Raw genomic sequence first — 14,120 nt, forward strand, 5'->3', positions numbered from 1 at the left:
TTGAAGATTTCTCTATAATTCAAACATTTACCTAAAAAATCTATTATTTTTCAACTTTATATTCTTTAGGTTTTTTAACAATTGTTTTGTTTCTGTTTGTATTTTTCCTGAGCAATTAGACTATAAAGACATAAAATCTTCTTGCTATTATAGAGCTAATAAAATCGACCTAAAATCTTCATCTGAGAAACAAAAATATTAAATCCAACTCGCCGTGTGAACAATCCCAAGTGTTAGCAATAGAAATAGCCCTGCTTGTCTTAGCTGTGCTTATTTTTGGATGGTTTGGCAAACAACTGCTAATCTTTTCCAAGCTAGTTAACAAGACTTGAAATCAGTTACTTGAATCCTGTTTTTTCTGAACATTTTCGATGTATCGGTGAGTGGATTGATGTGTTTGTGTATTAGTGAGACTAAGAGGGGGTTGTGACAGCATCGATTTGTTGTAAAACAGGCTTATGACGTCTCACTCCCATACACTAGTCCCTCCTTTCTGCCACTCTCAATTACAGAAGGATAGGACCACTTTAAAGTTTTTAGCTGTGTAGAAGAACTCATAGTTACGTTTGGCTAATGGACATGCTTGTTTGTAAACTCTGAAAATGATTGTCAACAATTTTAATAATTCATAGTTATTTGTGTATGGGTGTTGCTGATAATTTGTGTGTGTGTGTGCTTGTGTGTGAAGCAGATTGGCCTGTGGCAGGAGGTCCAGATAGATATCTCATCTGTGCTTCAGCTCTTAGAGGTCCTGCTGCTATTACCATACTGCTATTACCATTACCATACCAATCTCTCTCTTTCTCTTTCTCTCTCTCTGTACGGTCCTGCTGTGGAGCAGTCTGCCAGGTGTTTTATTGATGAGTCATGTCGCTGGCCTGGTGCGTTCACTACTGCAGGGAGCTTTCAGATAAAGAAAGGACAAAGAGAAATGAGAAAATTCAACACTGATGACTTCAATATATACTTCTCATTTCTCCGGTGTTCTGTTCATTCTATGTCATTTTGTTGTGTCATTCACATTTAAATATGAAGGTGCTTAAAAGGTTCTTCACAGCGATGCCATAGAAGAACCATTTTTGGTTCCACAAAGAACCATTCAGCCAAAGTTATTTTTATAATATTTTTTTCGCCACAAAGAACCTTTTGTGAAACAGAAAGGTTCTTCAGATGTGAAAGGTTCTTCATGGAACAAAAATGTTCTTCAATGGCATTGAAGAACCTGTTGAAGCAACTCTTTTATAAGTTTGACCAACAGTAAGGCAATGCCATTTTTTGCGATATCACTTTATTTGTGACTTATTTTATTTTAAAATAATTTTTCTGTTGTGCTTACCGCTTTACAACTTTGCAAACTTGCAGTATGCATTTATTACTAACTTTTTTTATAGTAAAACAGATGTATTTTATCTATGATATATTGAGATTAGGAATAGTTATGAATATGAAAAGATGTGTAGAAGAATTCTTGGAAATAGAAACTATTTGTACCCATTAACTTCTATTGGACACATTCCAGTGAAAAGCCAATGGGTACCATCATTTTTGTATTAAAATATCTTCTGTTGTGTTCTGCAGGAAAAATAAAGTCATACAGGTTTGAAATGACATGAGGGTTAGTAAAAAGTTTTTGGGTGAACGTTCCCCTTAATAGCTTGGGAAGCAACAGTTTTAAAGACAATTCCCCAAAATCAAATGAATAATACAGCAGGGGATTTTTTTTTCTGTGATATTTGACAGCTCTTCTGTAAATCGAGCAAATTTTACCCGCCGCAGAGCTGCACTATGACTGACAGCCGGCCGGTGTAATGACAGTGTTTATGGAAGAGGGCGTGTGCTTCTGAATATAGGTCAACAAGAAAGTGAAACACAATAGCAGTGCAAAGTCCTACAGGTGTCAGGAAACCTGAAGAATGTCATGCGGGCCGTTAAACGTGCCAGGTGCCTCCACGTCTCTTACACGTGCCACAGAACCGCATGCTTCTCTGCAGTGTGCATGAGGTCTTTGTTTTATGTGTTGCAGATTGAGGTTTCCATGTCAAACTACTGGGCATGATGAGCAAGTAGATAAACTAATTCTTAAAGGTTTTGTTTTACTTTTACTGCTTTCCTGTGGCTCAGTGGTTAAAGCATGGCGCTAGCAACACCAATGTCATGGGTTTGATCCCAGTGCATTGCACATACATTGCATCACTGTATGTCACAAGTGAGTAAGTCACTTTGGATAAAAGCGTCTGCCAAATGCGTAAAGGTAAATGTACTTAGTCAATATAGTTTGATATAACACATTTGTATTGGTTTCTTGTTGAAGCACAATTTCAATGTGTAATAGTGACATCTCTTTGACACAACTTAGTCCATTTGTGTTGGGACAGTGGATTGAGTTCCCAGCATGCTTTGCTCTTATGACTGGATTTAGATTTTAAAATTGTTAAAGTGCTATTGTATTTGTGTTTTTGGACATTTAAGGATAAGAGTGAAGGTTTTACTCAGGTTTACTCAGGACGAGCACATTTATGCCGTAGCATGTGTCCAACTTTACTCAGCAAATGCAGTAAATTTGTTATATCAAACTATATTAAGTAAAACAAACAAACTTTAAAAATCATTATTTTGGGTGCGGGAGGTCTCTCTCTTTCTCTCTCTTTCTCTCTTTCTCTCTCTCTCTCCCTCTCTCGCTGGATTCTCTGTGCCTTAATGGTCTGGCTGTTAATCAGATCAATGCCTGGTCTCTGCCCGGCCACCATAACGTTCAAATAACATCTCGGTTCTGAAAGGACATTTTATGTGTACATTTGACACTCCCTGATGTGTAGCTTTAGACCTGAATGCAATGAAGTACTTGACCCTGCACACTTCATTAGCACAAACAGCATGGTCCTGATCTTTTATGGGATAACAATGAATCAAGTTTCGTTGATCTTGTAAAAATGCATATTGAAGGTTGTTTTTATTGTTTGTTGGTACCACTTGGGATTGTAGTATAATAACTGGCTCAGGCACCAACGTACATTTTTAACTAGTATCGACTGATCTTTCTCACAGAGTTCGGATTAAACAATGCCGCTGTGGCCTTTTTGTGCGTAGTATGATTAAGCAATACATGTCAGATGGGATACAAACTTTTCAAGGGCCCGCAAACACGCTTCATGGGTTGTTCTGGAAATGGTGCCGCTTTTCTCCAGCCAAAATGCAGCAATGGGAAACCTGCAACCCTCACCGGACCACTCAACATCAGCCACGTGGCAACATCCCGAGCCAAAACGCTACGCATGTGTGTATATGGGGGGTGGTTATTAGAGGTTTCGACAGGAAACCCAGACAGATTGCTGGGACATAATTGAAGGCTGAAAAAAAGCTCTCCAGAGTCGTTTTACAGTTTTTCCCTCCTCTCAAGATGAGCTCAGACAAGCCCCAACCCAACCACTCTGCCATTATCTGCAATTACTGAACAATCTTCTATGTTCAAATGCAACACTGTCATCCCCCGTCCACCAATAATAAATTGTGTTTTATTGGTCTTCGGTAAGGAAGCGATCTGATTCAGCACACAGTTAGACTGATTCATAAAAAAGAGCAATACAAACTAGGCAATTCACAAATTGGATACTGTATATAGTTTGTTTGCATGCAGTCATTGAGAACACAGCGATAGCTCTGCAGAAAGACCTTGTTTATCCTTTTCAAGTGCTGATATCTTCACTGTAGACCTGCTGGCGATTATGTGTGCTCGTGCAAGTAATCCGTTCCAGAGAACCTACCATGCATCAGTGATTCACAAGGCACATTAGTTGCCACACAAACACTCCCTCTCATTTTTCACATGAAAACACACTTGTTTGGAGTGACTCATTGGAACATAAAGCAAAATTGTGCTCAAGTGCGCTCCAGTCATTTTTTTCCTGCTCCAGCAATCTATTGAAGGAGTTTAAGAATCTGAACTCCAGCCTCGAGACTCAGTGGGTCTCACGTGACCTTGGCAAAGCTGAAATGATTGAGCTTTATATGCTTTCAGTCCAGTCACATGATGCTTATGCGCGCTCCGAGTCTCGTTTATAGATGTGATTGATACCTCTAATTATATGGTTTGTCGAGGGGAGGTTTGCTGTTACTTTTCTAACCGATCAGACTTTTTTCATTTGACGGACAATAAAAAGGGTGAGAACCTCTTGGGATGTATTTAAGGGAAAGTGATGCGAGTTATATGTAGGGACTAGAATATCATATGAGGGAGGGGGTGTATTTTGACATTTAGTTTGTAAAATACTCTAGAAATGCCATAGCAACCAACCAGTACACCCTAGCAACTACCTTTGGCAACCACCCACTACATCCTCTGCTCTGTTGACAGTGAGTTTCGGACAGCCATGCACCCTTTGTTTTACTTTAGAAAATGTAAAAATCTACAGGAAATTCAGATGAACATTTCGCCCTTCAGAACGCTGATTTACAAAGGAAGGTGAGTTTTTGCATATCCCCGATTAATCTTCATGCAGACCCCGCCGAGCTGTGGCATTGCGTGTGATAGAAACGTGTCCTGAACTGGCTCTGTTCAAGCACACCCCCGCTCCTCTTGATAAGAGAGGTGAGGCATACAGAAAAAATCCAAGCGGTGCAGAGGGAATTAGCATACGTTAGTTGGCTGGGGGGCCAAGATTATTGTTCCTTTATTAAAATGTAATTTATTTTACCTCGGGACAAGCTGTATGAGGATTAATACGCACTCTCTCCCTATCACGGGCTGTTACCATCACTCAATGTCCTCAAAGGCTTGTCGGCATCTTGTTTCCTTTGTTGTCGGCATGTGACATCTTATCAGTCAGAACCTTATGGATCAGGTTTAAATGATTTGGTAACATGGCTGGAAATTGTTGTGTGTCCGAGGACTAAACTGTAGCCTTGAAACCAATAGTAAACATGAGCATATCTTGGTTTCATCCGTGTTATGTTTATTGTCATGTGAAAGTTAAGATATCATTGCTGTTCTTATGTCGCTGACACTGGCCTTCAGAACGATAACAGCAATTCGCCCCTTTACCTTAACTTACTGCTCCAGGTCTACCTGTCATCTTCGGTCTGAAAATGAGCGACGCCTGGTTGTACCTTCACAGCGAGGAACCAAATTGCTTGCAAAAACCTTCACTCATTCAGTTCCCCTGTGGTGGAATGAACTGCCAGCCTCCACCCGAACTGCAGCATCCTTCACAACTTTCAAAAACAGCTCAGAACATACCTGTTCCTCATTTATTTGACTAACCAATAACTGTTTATGTCTTGTCTAAAAATTGTTTTTACTTGTTCATTCTCTCCCTTGCTTACTCCAGCTTTAATCCTCCTAGTAGCATGGCTTTGAAAACTAACTGTACTGTTAACCGTGTTTGACAAAATGTTTATATGCTCTCCTACTTGATGTTAATGTAAATTAAACCAAGGATGTCCAAATTAGCTGTTTTTCAGGAAATAAAAAAAACCCACTGATTGCACAGAATTTTGTCATTTAAAAAGTACAAAGTCGACAACCATTTGGTTATATATTTGCAAAACCCAGTTACAAACATAAATGGTGACAAAAAAAGATTTATATCACACAAAAAATGTAAATCACAAAATATAGAGATACAAGGTTTCAGAAGAACAGCAGCGGGATGTCAAACATTTCAATGCATTTCTTGTGTCAACCACAATATTTAGACTTTTATTTTTAGACATTTTGCTTTGACCGTATTCTGAATTATGAGGATCATGGAATGAACGTTGTTTTGAGAAACGATACAATTTGTGATTAGTGAAATTTCACCCAAAGTGAACTATCTCCTTAAGAACCATCCATGCTGTTTAGTTTTGTATTGTTTTTTAATTGTTTCCTTAAGTCCGAGCTAAACACCAGCTCTGAACTACTTCAGTGTTCTTATGTAAACATCACAAGCTTCTTTGATCCTGTGTCTCATTTGTCAGTCCTCTGGCGGTTCCGAGCTGCTGCTTGAGTGCTAATTGCTTTGTTACAGTAATGTTTTGACAGGAAGCTACACTGATCCAGCAAGCTAATTAATGGGCCTCTTAATACGTCCAGATTTAGAAAAGAAATTCAAATGTGTCTGTCGCCGGTGAAAGTTGAGAGATTGTTTGCGCAAAAAGCCCAGACACTGGGCGGAACAGAGACAACACTCCTGAGAGCTGCAGGTGCATCTTTTGCAAATTGCTGTGTTGCAAAATCCCACCTTGAAACCTGAAAGCCTGTATGTTGTGCCTCAGAGGGGCTAGTTATCTAATGCTCGCAGCTTGGTTCTTCTCAGCCCCTCTCCAGACCTCCCTTGAGCTGAGTGGCCCAGCGTAATTGAGTGCCACCTGAAAGGTTCTTATGAAAGGTGGGTTATCTGCCCGCTCTAATCCCACGGGAATGTAAGGGCCTGTGCAAAGGGAGGAACGGGACAGCCTCTTAAGATTGTCTATAAGCCACAAGGCATTATGGGAAAAGTCAGTTTTATGACTGGCTGTACCTAGAAACGGCAATGAATTATGTTTGTGTGCATCTCTGCAGGGATTTTTGTGTAAAATACCCAGTAGTCATTATTTTGGGTAACAGTAATGATGTTGTTATGAAAAGTACACACATGAGAAATCCTGAAGTAGAAGCTGTTATTGCAGGTACTCAAGGAAATGAATGGCGAAGGATGATTGTAGTCATGGAAACCTACTGTAGGCGTGTAAATTATGTGTGTAGCTGACTACCTAGGCGTTTATTTTCCTTTCAAAGTGTTGTTTAATAAAAGTAAAACTCAATATGTATTTCTACAGTGTTTCAACTGCATGCCCGTCAGACCGAGTGCATCAGAGTGCGTCTTTCCACGTGGATTATAAAGAGAGATGTGTGAGGCATATTAACTTCCAGACAAGCTCAAGGGCAAGAAACTCTAGCATCTCTGCTCAATAGAAAAGCAGAGAGGTCACATCTCTACGCATATGCACGCTGACTGCTGATGTGTTGTCTGTTTGCTGTACTGACCCTGGCGCGTTTCTCTTTGTTGCTTTCTCTCTTTCAGGCGAAACCTCACCAAGCTCTCGTTGATCTTCAGTCACATGCTGGCCGAGATCAAAGCCATCTTTCCAGGCGGACAGTTCCAGGGAGACACGTTCCGCATCACAAAGGCTGACGCTGCCGATTTCTGGAGGAGATCTTTTGGCGAAAAGTAAAAGCTTTTTTCCCTCATTTTCAGATGAGTCTGCCAAATCAGACCTGCTCTTTGCAGACCCTCATTAGAGCTCCAATCTATTAAATCTCTTTAGCATGGAGGGATATGCTTTTTCTCCTCCCATTTAGCCACGTGTAAGTGGGGTGTACTGTCAGGTCATGTGCTGAAGTGCTGCTCTTGAAACAGCCCAGTTATTTAGCATACATCTGCACACCGAATTAGATGCCACAATGCTTTTCCTGATCGCTTCAGTCAGCGTTTATATGGTGAAGGTCACCGATTTGTGGAGTTTTAGGCTAATATGGAGCATTAAGGGTCTGTCTATTTTTTCCCTAATGTTGGAATATGATGTTTCTCAGAGGGCTTGACCAGTGTGAACTTGTTTGATGGGAAGGGTAATGCACTACATGCAGCTTTTAAAGATACAGAGGCAATAGCAGTGCATACCCGTGTGCATTATGTGAGTGATGTAATACACTTTTATTTAAAAGTCGTTCTTTGACTAAGGCTTTGTTGCAATCTGCACTGTCATTTTGCAAGTAATTTGATTTATTCCTTCAGACAGTGTAATCGATATTGTATTGATCTATATTGGTTGGTAAAGCAATGATGCAAAGCCAGTGATATTTTGCTAATAGACTTACAACAGCAAAAATTCAGACACAGTTCCAGATATTACTGTGCTCATGAGGTTACATCCATTTTGCATTCTGAATGGGGAAAAAACAAGGATAACACTCTAAGCAAGGGTATTAGTTTACCTAAATACTCATAAAATATGGAATGTTCAATGATTAATCGCATACAGAATGAAAGTGTGTGTTAACAACGATATATGTCTGGGTACTCTGCATATCTACTATTAAGAAACATGTATATATTCAATAAAAATATAAAAATGAATGTTTATATATAAATATAAATTAGGGCTTCATTTATTTTTCACATCCAGAATAAAAAAAAGTTTGTTGTTACATAATATTTGTCTGTGTACTTTGCATATTAATTTTGTATTTATAAACACATACACATAATTGGGAAATATTTACATGTATTTAATTATATTAACCAATCATTTAAATTATATATACAAGTTTATTTATTTTAATATTCCTTGCCTAAACATACAGATTTATATGTATGTGTTTATAAATACAAAATAAATATGCATGACACGCAAATATAATTTATTACAAACACAACCCTTTATTCTGGATGCGATTAATCATGACTAAGCGTTGAACAGCCCTAGCCTTGAATGTGCATCCACCAAACCCGTGAGTGTAATAACATCGTTTGTCGTATGAACAAAGCTTTAGATATTATTTTAATTTCATCCCCTGATAAAGGGGGAAATAATAATATAATGCTGATTTCAATTCCAAACACGCTGGATATGTCTGATCTCTCCGGATCTTTATGAGCTGTTGTCCGCTTACAGATGGCAATGTTTAATTCATTATCAATCTCTGTGGATGTCTCATATTTCCCCTTCTGTTGAATCCAGCAAATCTGAGGGTTAAAAGGAAGCGTGTGCACACAGACGGACACACCTATAGATACACAGACAATGATGGGGCGGAGAGGTCTGATCAGCTCTCCCAGAGAGGAAGCACAAGACATGAGCGAGCGAGATAGAGAAGACTGGCGCAGTCTCTAGTGTGTATCTAGTTACCGCTCTGATATTTTATAGATTATTATGAAGGTCTACTTCCCGATCTGTACAGAGGAAGTGTGTGAGTCATTGATATGAGAAATAGAGCACCCTTCCTTGAGCTCCTCTCTCTAGCTCTCTCAGTTTGTGTGGAAATGGAAAGCTCAGCATCCTTATCCCACAGGCACACATCAATCCTGTGAGCGCTAGAGCGCAAATCTTCAGACACTCAGCCCAGGGGTGTGTCCAGATAGCTGGCCTGCAATGCCATTATGGACCTCTATAATCTGAGTGGACACTGGTTTTACAGACTTGAGTATATTTTTAAATTAAAAAAATTATATTCATCTATGCTTTCTTTAGAAAACCGTGTAAGACGTTTTGAAGACTTTATCATGTCTGTAATTCAACTGGCAGCTCGAAATGATCAAAGGTGTGCTCTGTAGGAAGATAATATATTATCTCTCTCTCTGTCTCTCTGCATTAGTGTGGCTGTTTCTCGTAATGGAATATAATGATTTTCCTCTCAGTCACCAGAGAACTGAATGAATGTGAATTCACCTCTGTGATCTGATCACTGTTCTGAGATCAGTTACAGTTCTCAGACATCAGGATGGTCAGGCCCGTGGCCCTTCACCTCCTCTGCCGATGTATAGACTAACCCCAGCCAGAACCTGGTGCATTGTGTGGGTATTTTAGGAGTGGAAGATACACATTTGCTTCTGCATCAATGAAGTAATGCTCACTGTTTCTCTATATCGGCTCATATTAATGGCCTGCTGTTTCACAGGCAGACGTGTTGTTTTGAAACTAATTTTAATTTATTAAACTCCCTTCTGTCCACCAAAACTCAAATCCATTTAAAACTCTTGTTTAAATGTGAAAAGTGGCCACGGGCCAATAGGAGCACAGTTTCCAGAGGCCACCAGCCGAGCTGTCCGTTTTTTCATTCTTAGCAGCCGTTTACAGAAATAAAATAATGCACTTCAATCTGTTTTTAACCAATTTGCTTTTGTAAGGCATGCCATTGTTTTCTACAGAATTGGTGCTGGAGGCAGAGAATAGGAAGAGTAGCTTATCGGACAAACATAATTGTCTGACTTTTCATTAACTTTTTTAAACCTTAAAGCATTTCTTAGGAAGTTTTGTGATTGGTTTCAAAGGCATTTTTGGTGGTGCTGTAGCTTTCGGTCTGATTGGTCAAAGTTGAGAAAGCCGCTGTACATGGATTAATGACTGGGTTAACAACAATGAGTTTAGAGGGGATTTTACCTAGATTGAGTCCACCTTAACCCCTTTCACACAGACCGCTGATACCAGAAAATTGGCCAAAAATGGCCCGAGTGCCTTGTGTGTGAACGCAAACGCATCCCGGATTGAACTTTTCGCAAACTTTGTTTAAAAACAAAATGAATTAAAGGCGGGCCGTAATAATAACAAAATGCACTATTTAGCCAACTAAAAACACTGCAAGGAAATATATTTTCACAACAAAAAAATGCACATAGCTTTACATTGCAGTATGAAAGTATGCAGTAAAAGTCTTAGTAATAAATGTGCTCATATGGAGGCACAAATCAAACTGCCGTAGTGTGATTCTCACACCCATTTATTGTCAGTGACATGATGCCATTGTAATAGTGTATTAGTGAAGGACATGGTCTTTTATTAGCTGCCTTTCGATGTGTCCCACGGAGATGCCCTCTGCCCCTTAAAAAGCCTTCTTTAATCGAGGGGTCAGTCATTTTAATGAATTTCATTAAACAAGATCTCATCTTTTTCCACCCGCCACTCACACAACCTCCTCCCCTCCGATTCCTTTCCTCCTGATGTATTTTCGCTATTTATGAGTCATGCCTTAATTCCATTACCCTTCTTTAAACTCACCAAATTGATTCACTGTTTGTTAAAGCAGAACAGCCTTATCGAGACTGACGCCCATCAAGCCTCTCGCTCTCGATAGATGAGCAGTTTCTTTTCCGCCTTGACAGGCATTTAGCAAGTTCATAAGAAGCCGGAGCGAGTTTCCTCATTTCTCGACACACACAGGAGTGCGTCAGCAGGTTATGCTTGCTGACTAATAAATATGCAAAATATAATTTTTCTTCTGGAAAAAAGGGGTCAATCCACCGCTGAGCTGGTGGGTAATTATTTGAAAAACACATAATGCTCAGGGCGTGACAGAGATGAGTTTTGAGGTCTGAGCTGATAATGCCCTTCATTTGGTTTACAAAGAGCAGTTGTTCCGTCGCTCGCGTGTGGTGCTTATGTAAATGAAGGCATCCGCCGGCGTTGTGTGTGTCTTTGTGTTCTGTCATAGCTGCCGAATGTAATAAAACGAGTAATGTAATGTAAATGTAAATTTCTGTTCAGAGTAAATGATAAATATGCCATTCATAGAGGTATTTAAATATTTTATGGTATCTAGTCACACCATAAACCCCCATGTTTGCATGTTACATAACATGCTCTGTGTTGTGAACAAGTGCTCTATTTAATTCTGATACATGCTAGACTGAACAAGTTAGTAAATCCGTACTGTGTTATGCTCAGGATATGACAACACTTTATATTTCAGCTCTTCTCCTGTTACTGCCTCCATGAGAAGAATTGCTTTATTGTGTTCTTCTTTTGTAAGTCGCTTTGGATGAAAGCTTATGGGAATTGAATAAATGTAAATGTAGAATGTAAATGTCTTTCCTCCATCTGCCTGTGTTTAGACAAACCAGAAGCCCCACTTCAAACTTACATCATTGAAACAAAAGTCGACTCAAACAGGACATTTGTTAAAGTCCCTATACTTAGAAAGTTAAGTTAAGTAAGGGATAATGTATAGACAGCCGGTTGTTATCGCAGAAACAAGCCCCGACAGTGTGATCACGACCTGATGCGAAACGAAGGTCTTGTATCACACATTTTGCGTTCATCTGGGATTAACGGACCTGCAAATGTCACGATTGGCCAATCAGACTAAAGCATTCCAACGAACCATGTAATAACATAATTCGTGTTGTCTTGTTAACCTGCTGGTCTATCCGGAAGGTCTCGCCCTCGGCTGATTCAGTGAAGACATGTTACCATAATCCATGTCATTGTTCTTGGCATTCGAGCGATTCAGTTTGTCTTTACCGGCTTGATGAACAGGCTCTGGCCCTCATGCTGACTCAAGCTAGTATCAGTATTGTTCATTTTGTGTTCGCGACAGAACACTTCTCACTTCTCGGCAAACCTGGGCTGGTCATAAAACCTGAAAGTTCCTCTTCTCTGTGCCAAAGCATTCTTCCTGAGGAACAGTAGCCGGCAGGGGGCTACGGGGTAGATGTGTGATGTGCTGTCAGACTGTCAGAATGAGAAACGGTGGAATCTCTGTTATTAGCGTGATGACTCTTTTTTATTTTCTTTCTCGTCTGACCTGAAGGAACATTATGACAGCTCAATATGCCCATTAGCCCGAAGTGAGAAGGCATGTGTTAAAACTAAAAGAGAACAAGGGGCTTTTAAGCAGAACTGCACTTGGGTTTTCTGGAATCTCAAATTTGTTTCCTCGTAGTTGTTTAACTTTTTTCCTCGAGTGTGTGTCTGAATGCGTTTACTGTTAAAATGTTTTTGACGGTCAGTGTTTATGAAACTGTTGAAGAAGTCACAGCAGCGTGTGGGTGACACATTTCTCCACACTCTGCTGTTTCCCTCACCAGCTTTCATTTTGTTCCTGTCCTAGACATCACAAGATTTTGTTAGATATTTGTACGGTTTGGTCATAGACGCACAATTAAAACAGATCAAATATTATGCTTTAAAGGGATTCTTCACCCGAAACCGAAAATTCTGTCTTCATTTACTCACCTTCAAGTTGGTCTAAATGGGCATAAATTTCTTTGTTCTGATGAACAGAGAAAGATATTTGGAAGAATGCTTATTATCAAACAGATCTCAACCCCCTTTGACTCCCATTGTAGGAACCATTACTTGATCATATTTTTTGTCCTGTTAAACACAAATAAAGACAATTTGAAGTTCTGAGGCACTTTTGACTACCACTGTATTTTTTCCTAATATGGTAATATGGCCAAGGGTGGTCAATATTAGTTTGGTTATAAGCATTTATATACTTATATAAGTGTCTTTCTCAGTGTTCATCAGAAGACATTATTTAGGTGAAGTATCCCTTCAAATGCCTTTACATGGTCAAAGTGTATTTTATAAAGCTTTTGCAAGGTGATGGTTTAAATCTAAAGAAAAATATTAATACCAATTATCTTATTACTATAGTGATGCTTGATTCATATTAAGCATAAATATAATAAATGTTTTTTCAAAACTGTGTAAGTTTGTCCTAAAGACATGAATGAAGTTGTGTGGCTTACTGAAGAGAGGTGGCTATTTGTTTTGTAACAATTGCAATAACATGAAAAACATGAGTTTTGCATGAACAAGAAGAAGAGTTTCTGTGAATCTAATCAGTGTGTGTATTTGTGTGGTTTCAGGACAATAGTACCCTGGAAGATTTTCCGGCAGTGCCTTCACGAAGTGCACCCCATCAGCTCTGGGTTGGAGGCCATGGCTCTCAAATCCACAATCGACCTCACTTGCAATGACTACATCTCCGTGTTTGAGTTCGACATTTTCACTCGACTTTTTCAGGTAACTCCCGAACCAGCCTCCGCAACCCCAAACCCCCATCACCCCTTTATACATCAGTCCATTTTAAATGTCAACTTCTGTCTAAAAACAAGTCACAGTAATGACGAAAGCGATACCAGAGGATCACCCTTGTTTTTCTTTCTCTCCGGTGTGGGATGATCTACTCATACTGAGAAACCTTTGTGCATAGATCGCTGACAGATACCGCAACACTCACGCGTTTGAAGACTCCCAGAGTCTGACACATTTTCTCCATACGCTGATGGAACACTGTGCCAACGCTGGGGATCACCTCTGTCGAAGTGTGTAAAGTGGGCGGCTTGTTTTACGCAGAGGAATCCCTTTCGTTATAGAAAAACACACCTCGCCCTTAACCGCAAGGCACACATGCTTACAAATCTGTGTTTGCACAAGCTTTTTAATGCATAAGGTGCAAAACACCCACATTTCTGCCTACTGATTTATTAAAGTCAACATTGTGCTTTGAAATACTCAAATTCCCATAAATGTAGCACTATGACCCACGCTGTTTCGCTTGCGTCGATTTGTGTTCGTTTGTGCGCCATTCAAAGAGCAAGACATAGACGATGAATACGAGTTTGTATCTCACGCTGTGCTTCTTTGGATGTCATGTT

General features: G+C 39.7%; 1 protein-coding gene across 2 annotated transcripts in view; it reads left to right on the plus strand.

Annotated features, from left to right (window-relative positions):
- The window catches only part of cblb (Cbl proto-oncogene B, E3 ubiquitin protein ligase), a 56,643-nt gene that overhangs the window by 21,363 nt on the left and 21,160 nt on the right, over positions 1–14,120 (plus strand). For both annotated transcript variants that reach the window (XM_079448853.1, XM_079448854.1), the window contains exons 4-5: positions 7,041–7,187; positions 13,329–13,485. In XM_079448853.1, coding sequence (XP_079304979.1) covers positions 7,041–7,187; positions 13,329–13,485 — 304 coding nt within the window. The remainder of the gene's footprint in view (positions 1–7,040; positions 7,188–13,328; positions 13,486–14,120) is intronic.

The sequence above is a fragment of the Barbatula barbatula genome (assembly GCF_947034865.1).
Source record: "Barbatula barbatula genome assembly, chromosome: 24".
NCBI lineage: Eukaryota > Metazoa > Chordata > Actinopteri > Cypriniformes > Nemacheilidae > Barbatula > Barbatula barbatula.